This window comes from Pan paniscus, chromosome 5, assembly GCF_029289425.2.
Source record: "Pan paniscus chromosome 5, NHGRI_mPanPan1-v2.0_pri, whole genome shotgun sequence".
NCBI lineage: Eukaryota > Metazoa > Chordata > Mammalia > Primates > Hominidae > Pan > Pan paniscus.
The window spans coordinates 50,434,946-50,448,402 of NC_073254.2; the positions used below are offsets into that span (position 1 = coordinate 50,434,946).

At 42.9% G+C, this 13,457-nt stretch overlaps 1 protein-coding gene and 1 long non-coding RNA gene across 23 annotated transcripts in view; one reads left to right on the forward strand and one right to left on the reverse strand.

Moving 5' to 3' along the window:
• The window catches only part of LOC134730496 (uncharacterized), a 70,442-nt gene that overhangs the window by 49,389 nt on the left and 7,596 nt on the right, over window positions 1-13,457 (forward strand). The window lies entirely within an intron of this gene.
• SLC26A8 (solute carrier family 26 member 8) overlaps window positions 1-13,457 on the reverse strand; it is an 82,009-nt gene that overhangs the window by 26,561 nt on the left and 41,991 nt on the right. For 12 of the 22 annotated variants that reach the window (XM_055113529.2, XM_063604860.1, XM_055113530.2 and 9 more), the window contains exons 8-10: window positions 12,609-12,691; window positions 7,701-7,848; window positions 5,871-5,984 (exon numbers count right to left, since the gene is read on the reverse strand). In XM_055113529.2, the coding sequence (XP_054969504.2) occupies window positions 5,871-5,984; window positions 7,701-7,848; window positions 12,609-12,691 (345 nt within the window). Of the gene's footprint in view, window positions 1-5,870; window positions 5,985-6,329; window positions 6,405-7,700; window positions 7,849-12,608; window positions 12,692-13,457 lie in introns of all 22 variants that reach the window. The other 10 variants (XM_055113523.2, XM_055113524.3, XM_063604857.1 and 7 more) reach the window with 2 other exon arrangements.

The window sequence follows — 13,457 nt, forward strand, 5'->3', positions numbered from 1 at the left end:
GACGGAGATTGCAGTGAGCCAAGATCGCGCCACTGCACTCCAGCCTGGCGACAGAGTGAGACTCCATCTCAAAAAAAAAAAATAAATAAATATAAGGAAAGAAAAGCCCTAGTAGCTCCTCAGTGTCAGCCCTAAAATCCCAAGCACCCTACTTCCCATGTAAGTAAATTTCCCACCCCTCACTCTCCTGTTTGCTGCTTGGGTAACTGCCCATCTAGCAGCTTCAGTGGAGCTTCATCTTAAAAAACACAAAGATAATCACTTCCCATTTTCCTGCTTTAGTTTCTCTCTGCTCCAGTGCCATCAAAAAGAAAGAAAGAAAGAAAAAGCTACAAACATGAGTCAAGGCTGTATATAGCAGCTCTGGATCCTATCCCAGTTGGGTTGACTACTTTGGGCTCAGTGTCTCTTGGTAGGCAGTGATTCTCACTTGTCAAAATAAAGATGGAAAACTAAGAAGCATAGTTTCCTTGATAAGCCCAATGGTCTCTGGATAGTCTTGAACTCATTATATCCTCTATTGGTAAATTTCTATTTTGTAAGCCACTAGTAATAAAAATAATAGAAACCAGTGTCATTTTCCACTGTGATGGGAATAGGGGATGGGGCAAAATTATAACCACAAATCAGAACAATGGCACAGAAAAGCAAGAACTGAGAGGGTCTCTCGATTCTAATCTACCAAAGGACCATTCAGCAATGATTCTCTAATTTTTCTCTGTATTTTTTACGTAGGGGGGGAAAATACTCCTTCCCACTGGGTTCCCTCTCGCTACTCATTGCTATTTGCCTTATAAATGTATTGCCGAAAATAATAGCAATGCAATCAACGTCCTGCTTCTTTCTTTCCCCATCCCAGCTGACTCACAGCTAAAGTGAGTGGCCTGATATGGAAAGGCTGAATCACATGAGAGTAGTGTAGGAAGGACTCAGGAAAATGGATCACCATAACTGAAACTCAGAAAGCTCTGATGGCAAACATTTCAGACACTGTGGAACTGAGAGAGGTAACCCCAAAGCCTCTCCAGCCAGGTGACATGTCAGCCTGTTGCTGGATCTAATTTCTGGCTCTAGCTTCAGTTGGCCTTTGCTGATGTTATAGAAAAAACTATTTTCATTAGCACAGGAAATCTATATCAGGCCTTTTCTTTTCTGCCACTTTTTTTCTCCAAAATTCTTCTGATTATTTTTAAGGAAACAAAGGCAGGCAGACACAAAATAAGTTGTATAAAACTAGGTTAGGCCAGGCGTGGTGGCTCGCACCTGTAATCCCAGCACTTTGGGAGGCCGAGCCAGGCAGATCACCTGAGGTCAGGAGTTCGACACCAGCCTGGCCAACATGGTGAAACCCCACCTCTACTAAAAATACAAAAAAATTAGCTGGGCGTAGTGGCGGGCGCCTGTAATCCCAGCTACTTGGGAGGCTGAGGCAGGAGAATCGTTTGCACCTGGGAGGCAGAGGTTGCAGAGCCAAGACCTCGCCAATGCACTCCAGCCAGGGCAACAAGAGCAAAACTCCATCTCAAAACAACAACAACAACAACAACAACAAAAATCCTAGGTCAAAATGAGCACAAACTAGACACCAAATCCCATAAAATTAGCTGCTCAGAGAGGGTTGGAGGCCTGCCAATAATTGTGTTCCTCTTGGCTGCACATTCATAGGAATGGGTTTTGGGATCAGAGGACCATCCTCTGTGGCATTGTGCCTCAGGAAGATGCTCGATGGCTCTCAGAGCTCAGCCTCAGTGCCTGAACAGGGTCTGATGACAGCAAGCACTGTCTGCATGTTTTACATCTCATGCATGCTTTGTTTTTCTGACCAGATTTTCCATCACTTTTCCAGGCTTTCTTGAGCAAAGACTGACTGTGCCTTCTCTCCAGAGAGTCAAAGCCATGTGAGTTTCCATAGCCACAGCCACAATCAACATGCAGACCCTCAGGCATCAATTGCTCCATGTACAGGGGGCTCCATGAAGTAGAATAGCAGATGATGAACACCTGCCCAGGCACTTGGGTCTTGGGGTAGAAGTGATGATTTTTGAACTCTTAAGTGACAGGCACCCATTAGCATCTAATTTAATTCTCACAATGGGCAAGTTTGTCTTATCCCCACTTTCCAGATGAAGACTAGAGCCTCAGAGAGCAAAATTAATTTGCCCAAGGTCACATACATCTAGGAAGCATGGAGTCAGGTTCAACCTCCCCTGACCATCTGACTCCAAAATCCAGGCTCTCTCCACGGCCCCATTGACTTCCTCTAAAAAGAATGCAACGCATTCATTTCTCTCTTTTACAATAACCCATTTTTAAAGCTGTTCGGGGAGCCTGGGCAAGGCAGGTCCTTAGAAAGCAGGGGGCAATGAAAGAAACCTAATCTTGGAGAACACGGAAGCACAATGGTACGAATAGGATGACCAGAAAGATGGAGTGGGGGACAGCCCAGCTGGCCACAGGCCTACTAGCGCTCATCACATCCCCTTTGCCATGGGTCAGGCCTGCCAATGCCTCAGGCTGAGGCTGTGGCCAGAAGGACCAGTAGGTTTTGCTGCAGCCACTGGAGGGAAATGAGTTCTAGACAGCAAGAAATTAAGTGAAATCTAAACACATATACACAGTTTGCATCTATGCCAGATAAAAAATAAAAACAAAGTGACCCTTGATGGCAGATTATTTTTGAGAGGTTCAGAGCCAGCCACATATTTCTCTTTTCTGCAGTCCTAAGAAACTTTGAAGAAATAGGGACATTCTCAGGCAGAGTGAATCAAGAGCCCCCAACGGGTTGGCGCACGGTGGCTCATGCCTGGAATCCTAGCACTCTGGGGGGCTGAAGTGAGAAGATCACTTGAGGCCTGGAGTTTGGACAACATAGTGAGACCCTGTCTCTGAAAAAAAAAAAAAAATCATAAGGCCTCCAGAGATAAGAGGTGGAGAGAAAACTCCACTCCCATGGAATGAAGAAGATGAATGAGTCTCATAGGTCTTTTCTGGTCCAGATTAGGAACTCAAGAGTATAGTCTGGGCAGCTGCCATGTGTAGGGCCAGGGGTCAGCAACATTCTCTGCTTGAGCCAGGGATTTGCAAGGGGCATGTCAAGGCCTCAGGGAGGGCTTCTCAGCATTCCTAGGGACATGCCTCCCTGTGGAGGGCCGCTGCACTGCATTGAGAGGTGTCACTGGCAGAACTGTGCTGCACAGATGAACAAGGTGGCAGCGGAAAACAAAATGAGTGCCATAGGCTACCTTTGAGGCAGACCTTCTGTCCAACAGGCTAAAATGCTAAAAATGGGCTTGCTCAGGGGTTGGAAATTCAATTCTCTGCCAAAACCCTCCCAAAACTTGGCCTTTCTATTCCCAGAATCAATGAGTGCATTTGGCACAGCCAGTCTTCCTCCAGTCCGCATTGCACGCACAAGTGGAATCCTGCTGTTAAGACAGCTCTGAGGCTGAACTGAAGCCCTTCTTCCTCCTTCCATCTACACATACCCTAAACCCTTTCAGTACTCCATGAAAGTCCCACTTCTGCCATCATTCTCCTTCTTGCAATATTTATGCCGCTTTTTAAAAATCGTCCTCATTCTGCACTCAATTTTCCTTGCACTGTGATTTAGGTTTTTTCTAGCCGTGCACATCTTGTCTCCCAAATTTACATTATGCTTATATACTGAATAAACAAAGTATGTCATAAAAAGTTAGTGGAACTAATCTCTGGAATCGCCATTTCCATTTCTTCTTCTAAAACTCTCCAAGTCTCTTTGGAGTCTCTTTGACTCCAAAGTTTTTGCATGCTTGTACAAAACACTCTTCTTCTGAACATAGCCCAAATTTCTCTGTCTATTAAGCAGTAGTGGAAAAGGCCAATGTGTCCGGAAGAAGCTCTGTGACAAACAAAACTTGGTCCACATAAAATGGTACAATGTAGTCTTATTCTAGACCAAACTTGTCCAACCTGAGGCCTGCGGGGCCACATGTGGCCCAGGACAGCTTTGGATGCAGCCCAACAAAAATTCGTAAACTTTCTTAAAACATTATAAAATATTTTAGCGATTTTTTTTTTTTTTTTTTAGCTCATCAACTATTGTTAGAATTAGTGCATTTTATGTGTGGCCCAAGACAATTCTCCTTCTTCCAGTGGGGTCAGGGAAGCCAAAAGATTGGACACCCCTGCTCTATACCCATGCTCTCACCCCTGCCTAATCTTTCTGACTTGTATTACCTTTTACCTTATGCTTCACCACATATTTGCCCATGGACTATGACACTTTGTCTTTCCATGTGAAAGTTGACTGTTCATTCTGCTGACACATTCGTTTCTGACCATGGCTACACCTTTTACTATGTTTCTGCAGCAGAAGCTTGTCTTTGACCTCTGCCACTGTTTCTCTGGCGTCTGAATGCTGACTCATTCCCCGGGTAACCCCAGTTTCAATTCCGATAGCTCTCTGACATTTTGTCACTCTGCATAGTTGAGATGGGACACCTCTCAGGTTAGCATGTTGTAATTTTATCTAGTCAGTTCAAAACTCATGAACATTGGGCCGGGCCCGGTGGTTCATGCCTGTAATCCCAGCACTTTGGGAGGCCAAGGCAGGCAGATCACTTGAGTTCAGGAGTTCAAGACCAGCCTGGCCAACATAGTAAAACCCCATCTCTGCTAAAAATACAAATGTTAGCTGGATGTCATGGCGGATGCCTGTAATCCCAGCTACTCGGGAGGCTGAGGCAGGAAAATCACTTGAGCCTGGGAGGCGGAGGTTGCAGTGAGCCAAGATCGCGTCACTGCACTCCAGCCTGGGTGACAGAGCAAGACTGTGTCTCAAAACAAAAACAAAAACAAAAAACTCATGAACATTAGACTTATAAAATCTCATGCCTGCAATTAGACACTTTGCCTCTACAGTCTTTTCGACCACCATTCTCTCTATGTATGCTTAACACATGCCTAAACATTTAGTTTACTGACTCAGAATACCTGCAGAAAATCTGACCTAGATAATTTTCTCTTATACAAAAGTAGAACAATTATACATTCTCTAGGCTCTCCTAGACAAAGACCTGACACCCTGTCATGAAAGCCCCTTGCCATGCCCTTTTGAGGAAGCCAGGAAAATTTTTGGTTTGCTGTCAAGGTGTGTAGAGTTGTATTATTGCTTTTCCAGACTAGGTGTGAGAATGCATCTTCCCACAGGGGGAAAGCATTAGCAGATGATGGTAAGTTTACCAGAAATATTCTGTTTTGTTTGCTTGTTTGAGACGGAATCTCATTCTGCCACCCAGGCTGGAGTGCAGTGGCACCATCTCAACTCATTGCAACCTCTGTCTCCTAGGTTCAAGTGATTCTCCTGCGTCAGCCTCCTGGGTAGCTGGAATTATATGTGTGCACCACAACACCCAGCTAATTGTTTTTTTTTTTTTCTTTTTTTTTTGTATTTCTAGTTGAGATGGGGTTTTACCATGTTAGCCAGGCTGGTCTCGAACTCCTGACCTCAAGTGATCCACACACTTCGGCCTTCTAAAGTGTTGGTATTACAGGCGTGAGCCACCACACTTGGCCAGTTTACCTAAAATATTCTTATCCTTTAGGTATGTTACATGGAAAGTGGGGTTTTGTGGGCTAATATATGGAAACCTCTCACATATTTCTGTAGAAAATGGCTTTCAAGTTCCACATTGACAAGTAACTTTTAAGACAAAATCTGAGCAAAAATTAAGGCAAGCATGGAATCCAAATTTTTCCCAGAGGTCTTTCCCATTAAGCATAGCATTGAAACAGCAAGAAGATTAAACCCATTTAATTCCCTACTCTGAATATACATATGAATTGATATGAATATGTTTATGTATTAGAGATCAAATTGTATTTCAACATACCTGTTGTCTTCCTCCAGATTTATCCTGGATAATAGTCCTAGCAATAGCACCAGTAAACACACAAGATCTGAAAAATGAACTGACGACATTGCAAAGGCCGATGGCTATTAAATCCTGTAAAGAAACAGCAGATGCTTTAGGCCCCCCTTTTTGTTGAAGAATGCTGATTTTGAGTTGAAGGCATATGGTTTTTTTTTTATATGAAGATAGGGTTGTTTGCATCACTTGAAATAACAGATTGAAATATTATTAGAAGGCCGGACGAGGTGGCTCACACCTATAAGCTCAACACTTTAGGAGGCTGAGGCTGGTGGATCACCTGAGGTCGGGAGTTTGAGACAAGCCTGACCAACATGGAGAAACCCTGTCTCTACTAAAAATACAAAATTTGCCAGGCATAGTGGCGCATGCCTGTAATCCCAGCTACTCGGGAGTCTGAGGCAGGAGAATCGCTTGAACCTGAGAGACAGACGTTGCGGTGAGCCGAGATTGCACCATTGCACTCCAGCCTGGGCAGCAAGAGCGAAACTCCACCTCAAAAAAAAAAAAAAAAAAAAATTAGAACAAAAGGATGGCACATCTGATTTTCTTGATTAAACCAAATCATCATTTTAGCTAGTCATCACAAGGAAAGTGCTTTTTCAAGGTGAGAAAATGAGACTCTGGCATTTTTATTCTCTTTCAAGTGATGACCAGGACTTAGGATGACAGGGAGAAGCACAATGCTATTCTCCCTGCCTTATGTACTACCCTGAAGGTCAAATTGGGCTGGGTGCAGTGGCTCACACCTGTAATCCCAGCACTTTGGGAGGCTGAGGCAGGCAGATCACGAGGTCAGGAGTTCGAGACCAGTCTGGCCAAAGTGGTGAAACCCCATCTCTACTAAAAATACAAAAATTAGCTGGGCATGGTGGTGAGCACCTGTAATCCCAGCTACTCGGGTGGCTGAGGCAGGAGAATCGCTTGAACCTGGGAGGTGGAGGTTGTGGTGACCCAAGATCATGCCATTGCACTCCAGCATGGGTAACAAGAGCAAAACTCCATCTCAAAAAAAAAAAAAAGGTCAAATTGGAACACCTGTTGTTTCCATATTTCCCTCTTGAGTTCTAGGGAAAGGGCTAAAAGACAAACACTATTTCTGGGAGGCCAACTGTATGGTATTAGAAGCCCTCGCTTTTTTTTTTTTTTTTTTTTTGAGATGGAGTCGCCCAGGCTGGAGTGCAGTGGCGCGGTCTCGGCTCACTGCAAGTTCCGCCTCCTGGGTTCATGCCATTCTCCTGCCTCTGCCTCCCGAGTAGCTGGGAGTACAGGCGCCCGCCACCATGCCCAGCTAATTTTTTTTTTGTATTTTTGGTAGAGACAGGGTTTCACCGTGTTAGCCAGGATGGTCTTGATCTCCTGACCTCGTGATCCACCTGCCTTGGCCTCCCAAGGTGCTGGGATTACAGACGTGAGCCACTACTCCTGGCCCAACCCTGGCTTGTTATAAGACGTTCTGCAGCATTTCTTATTGCACCTCAGTATGTGGTTGGAGGACTTGGTAGAAAGAAAGCTAAAATTAAGAAAAGTGAAACTCTCCTAGCTTAACAACATGATGCCATAATTTTCTGGCCTCTCTGTACCATATCTGTTCTAGGGCAATAACACTCAGGTTAATTCAAGTGCCCTCAAAGTTAAGTATCCCTCACCTCTCAAAAATCCTTTGTGATTACTGTCCAAACCATGGTCCAAGTGGCTCTTCAGTTAAAAAAGACTCCTGCTTCATGTTGGCAGGAGGCTTTGATTAAAGAACAGAGAGTTAAGGATCAGAGGAAGTAATAGTCCTCTCACCTGGTTGGAATTGACACTGTAATTGTGAAGACTGGCAATCTTCTTGCCCAGAAATATGAGCAGAAAGGAGCTCACCAAAGATAAGGAGAAGGCTTGTAAAATTATCTTGGGAAGAAGGCTGAAATCTGGTGTTACAGGAAACAGAAAGCTGGAATAGAATAGTGGAATTACTTCTAGATAGCAGGAATCCTTTCTTGGTACCTCCGCCACTCTATTCTAACACTGGGCTGTCCTGATTTTTTTTTTTTTTTTTAATGACAATAGGGACAAGCGGAGTGATTGAGGCAGCAGCCTGCCAAAACTGCCAGCAAACCAAGCCAAGTTATGAAAGCCATTGAGAGAACATGTTGTTGTGTCTTGTAGTTCAATGTTTCTGCCAGGTAGCAATGGCAGTAAACAGAACAGGCAAAACATTAATGATTCACGAAAAATGGTTTCTTGATACTGTTTGAGACCATACCAATAGGTGAACAATAGATGGATATTTAAGGAAGAAATAATGCCTATTTTATAGAAACTCTTCCAGAAGTTGAAGATGAGGCAATACTTTCCAAATCTTTCTATAATGTCAACATACGGCTGGGTGCGGTGGCATATGGCTGGGTGCGGTGGCTCACGCCTGCAATCCCAGCACTTTGGGAGGCCGAGGTGGGTGGACCACTTGAGGTCAGGAGTTCGAGATCAGCCTGGCCAACATGGTGAAACCTTATCTCTACTAAAAATATAAAAAATTAGCTGGGTGTGGTGGCGCGCATCTGTAATCCCAGCTACTCTGGAGGCTGAGGCATGGGAATCTCTTGAACCCAGGAGGCAGAGGTTGCAGTGAGCAGAGATTGTGCCACTGCACTCTAGCCTGGGTGATAGAGTGAGAATCAGTCTCAAAAAAAAAAAAAAATTCAATATACTCTGACACCAAAACCAGACATAGACAGCACAAGAAGAAAAAAAAAAAAAAAGACACTCAGACCAACATCCTTCATAAACACAAATGCAAAAATTCTTATCATTTTAGAGAGTCAATATATAAAAGGATAATACACTATGGTCAAGTGGGGTTTATCCCAGAGTGAAGCATTAGTTTAACAGTCAGAAATCAAGCACAATATCAACAGACTATAGAAGGAAAAAAAATCTTGATGATTTGGGGAGAGTGGTGTTTTTCTATAGATCCATACTGGCATAATTCTTTAAGTCAAATCTAGAAGCACAAATATGCTTCCTTTTTTATTTCTCTAGATTACTTTCTAAGTCAGAAAAAAAAATCTAAGTGTTTTAGATAAGGTTTGCTATTTGAAACGCTTATTCATTCTTTTGATTATCTTTAATCATTTCATCAAAGACAAATATGTATGCCTCAACAGTTGATTTCCTTCTGATAAATTATATAAAAATCCAAATTCAATAAAATGAATCATGTAAATACCCTTGGGAAAATTATCTTAAAAGAAATTTTGTGATATATATTTCCACAAAGCAAATAATCCCTTATCTAATTAAAATTTCTTATTAGTTCTTACATTTAAAATTTTATTTTTGAGTAGAAAGAATTCACTTTTAGCACCTCAAAGAGCTAAATATCATTTTCTTCACCATCCAACTATGTCTTCTTCTTCTTCTTCTTTCCTTCTTCTTCTTCTTCTTCTTTTTTTTTGTATTGAGACCAGGTCTTGCTGTGTCACCCAGGCTGGAGTGCAGTGGCGTGATCATGGCTCACTGCAGCCTCATCCTTCCTCAATAAATCCTCCCACCTCAGCCTCCCAAGTAGCTAGGATTTCAGATACATGCAACCATACCTGGCTAATTTTTTTTTTTTTTTTTAGAAACAGAGTCTCACCATGTTGCCCAGGTTGGTCTTGAAATCCTGAGCTCAAGCGATTCGCCTGCCTCAGCCTCCCACAGTGCTGGGATTACAGGCATGAGCCACTGTGTCTGGCCCTACTATGTCTATTTTAATTTCTTATTTATAATTTATAACTTAAGGCCGGGCGCGGTGGCTCACGCTTGTAATCCCAGCACTTTGGGAGGCCGAGGTGGGTAGATCACAAGGTCAGGAGATCGAGACCATCCTGGCTAACACGGTGAAACCCCATCTCTACTAAAAATACAAAAATTAGCCGGGCGTGGTGGCAGGTGCTTGTAGTCCCAGCTACTTGGGAGGCTGAGGCAGGAGAATGGCATGAACCCGGGAGGCAGAGGTTGCAGTGAGCCGAGATCGTGCCACTGCACTCCAGCCTGGGCGACAGAGCTAGACTCTGTTTCAAAAAAAATAATAAAATAATTTATAACTGACAAGCTCCTTTGCGTTTTCCAGGTAATGAGCTAAGTAGAAGCATAACTGAATGCTTACAGGTAGGTATTTAAGTTATTATCAAATTCCACCTTTTTGTCTTTGTAAGAAGCTAGGTAAGAATGAGGCTGTCCCAAAGAGGTACACAGTAAATGTAATTTACTACCCCAATCTATATTAGTAAAGCTTGAATATTTAGTATGATAACAACATAAACTACTGTTTTTCCTTTCTGTTCTCTGTAACAGCCAATTCTTGTTAGCAAATGAGGTTAAAAGGGGACATGGACACAGCAGGAGCTAACTTAAATTGTCCAATCTTACTATTCTCTAGCAGCCCTGGATAAATACATAATAAAAGAGAAAGCTCAAAGCAACGCTTAAAATTAGACTTCTGAAATGCTCATTTGTCCATCTGTACCTTTGAATCTTATAAGAGATAAGCAAAACTTGGTTGTGTGGGTTTTTTCTTTTTTCTTTTTTACTTTTTGAGATAGTCTCCCTCTATTGCCCAGGCTGGAGTGCAGTGGCATGATCCTAGCTTACTGCAACCTCCACCTCCCGGGTTCAAGTGATTCTCTTGCCTTAGCCTCCTAAGTAGCTGGGATTGCAGGCACACACCACTATGCCCAGCTAGTTTTTGTATTTTTAGTAGAGATGGGGTTTCACCATGTTGGCCAGGCTGGTCTCAAACTCCTGGCCTCAAGTGATCCACCTGCCTCAGCTTCCCAAAGTGCTGGGATTACAGGCGTGAGGCACTGTGCCCAGCCTGGCTGTGTGGTTTTGAAGTCATTGATAACAGAAGCATATTGTGTAAGTATAACAGAGTGGTTATAATTATAGACTTTGGAATTAAGGAGAAATATGTTCAAATGGTAGCTCTGCCATGGAGGAGCAATGTGCTAAGTAATTTAAACATGGGAAGCCTTAGTTTCCTTAGCGTAAAAAAGAAGACAATATCTACCTCAAAGCATTACTGTGGGGAGCAAATGAAATAATACAAATATGTAAAGTGTCAATCCCACTGTTGTTCTTGTTATTATTTTTTTTCCTGAGGACAGAGATCGTGTCTTGCTTATCTTTGTACTCTCTAGTACCTAGGTGGTGTCTGCCCACATTTTTTAATTGACTGGAATTTCAAGTTGATTCAGCCATCGTCAGATTTCATTGAGAACTGGGTAGGTTATGAGACTAGTTCAAACTGATTGTGTCAAAATAGCCTACATTTGCCCGGGTGTGGTGACTCACGCCTGTAATCCCAGCACTTTGGGAGGTGGAGGTGGGAGGATCACCTGAGTCCAGGAGTTCGAGACCAGCCTGGCCAACATGGTGAAACCCTGTCTCTACAAAAAATACAAAAATTAGCCAGGCGTGGTGGCAGGCACCTGTAATTCCAGCTACTCAGGAGGCTGAGCAGGAGAATCACTTGAACCCAGGAGGTGGAGGTTGCAGTGAGCTGAGATAGCGCATTGCACTCCAGCCTGGGCGACAGAGCAAGACTTGTCTCAAAAAGAAAAAAAAAAAGCCTACATTTTGTGATCCTGGAGTTTTAGCAAGTATGCTTCACTCTTTACAGAATTCCTTATTATACAACGTGAGGAAATGGGCAATGCTCTTCAAAAGCCTCTCTGTGAGTCAAGAAACTGCAGTATATTGCCTTTCTTAGCTAATGTGATTCATCTGATTAAGGTTAAAAAAAAATAATTTCCTAACAGAAGCAAGAGCCATGCCTCATAGTCACTGGTAGGAATTATAATGTAAATTGATTGTGAGTCCTTAAGAACTCCATATGCCAGGCTATTTGAAGATCACTTTCTACCCAGAGTAAGAAAACAATGTTGCTCAAGGGCACCAATTCTGACTGGGCACTGTGGCTCATGCCTGTAATCCCAGCACTATAGGAGGCCAAGGCAGGAGGAATGTTTGAGTCCGGGATTTTGAGACTAGCCTGAGCAACACAGCAAAATGCTGTCTCTACTAAAAATGCAAAAAATTAGCCAGGCGTGGCAGGGCATGGCGGTGTGCACCTGTAGTCCCAACTACTCAGAGAGCTGAGGAGGGAGGATCACTTGAGCCTGAGAATTCAAGGCTGCAGTGAGCCATGATTGCGCCACTGCACTCCAGCCTAGGCAACAGAGTGAGACCCTGTCTCAAAAATAAATAAATAAATATATAAATAAATAAAAACAGGGCATCTATTTAGTCTAAGTTTGTGAAGGCAGAAGGAACGTTCATCTTCTGAACACAGACCCACAGGAGAGAGGCTAGAAAAACCGAGGCATCTCTTGTCCACCCCTTGAGAATTAATCAGAGAGGTATGGTAGTTGAGAAGGCCTATCATGTGCTATGAAAAAAAACATGAGATTCTCTGGTATTCAGTGCATATAACAGTTTTCCTGGATAAGGGGATTGGTTCAACTATGAGAAGAGAGACAGAGGCTGACCAGAGAAGACACAAGGAGTTGTCCCTAGCCCTTCTCCTTTCATGAACCTCTGTGTTCTAAAATGAATTTTGCTTTGGCCAGAGACTGCTAGTAGAAAATATCAATCAGGCTGTGTGGTCAGAGGCTAAGAGAGGGTATCAGAAAGAGAAAAGCAATCTTGAAAAGTGGAATTACTGACCTATAAGGAATCATGTCAATAAGCGTCTGGCTGGTTTCTGTGGCCATGCTTATCTTGTTTGCAATCACAGTGAAGCCAATAATCTGTAGGGGGTTAAAAAAAAAGGGAGGGGGGCATATGAATACCTAAATATAGTGCATCGCTTCCAGAAGCAGAGTTGCCCATTGCCTCTGGCAGGACAGAAAATGAAACAGGCAGCAGTCCCTATGCATGCAAGTTGGAGAGAGAGGCATGGCTAGTTCAGCGGAGCAAGGCAGGCATTAGAGATCTTCCCTGATTCTTTTGGTTCTCTAAGCCAGAGTGCAAAACAACTTGGTCTGTGACCATGATGGGAACAAATGGACGCCATGAACTTCTGTATCCCCACCATCTTTATTTATTTTTTCTTGTTTTAATATTTAATATATTTGAATCTCAATGGCTTTTAGTGAGATCGATCCATTTAAATACTGAATGACTTGGAAAATACCTCTTTGCTCCTCCTTAAATAAAGGGTATTTCAGAGTTTATCAGGAAGTGGGGAATCTCCCCACCAACTTTAAACATCTAGATTAATATAAACATGTTTTCAGATAATGGCTGTATCAAGTTTTCAGTTTCAAAAGTTTTTAGTTCCAGGTACATTGTAGTAATACAGACATGCCTTTTAGGGGCTTGTTGAGGTATACCAAAAGAGAAACATGATTAACCCTTAATAATATGGAGCAACATTTAATTGCACAAAGAAAAAGTTCTGTAGCAAAGCAACTACCTGCTTTTCCCCCCTTTCATTTACTTCTAAAAATGGCAATTCTCCCTCTAGTCCCTGACTTTTAATTAGAGGGAAAAGAGACAACCTAGCAGCTGTTA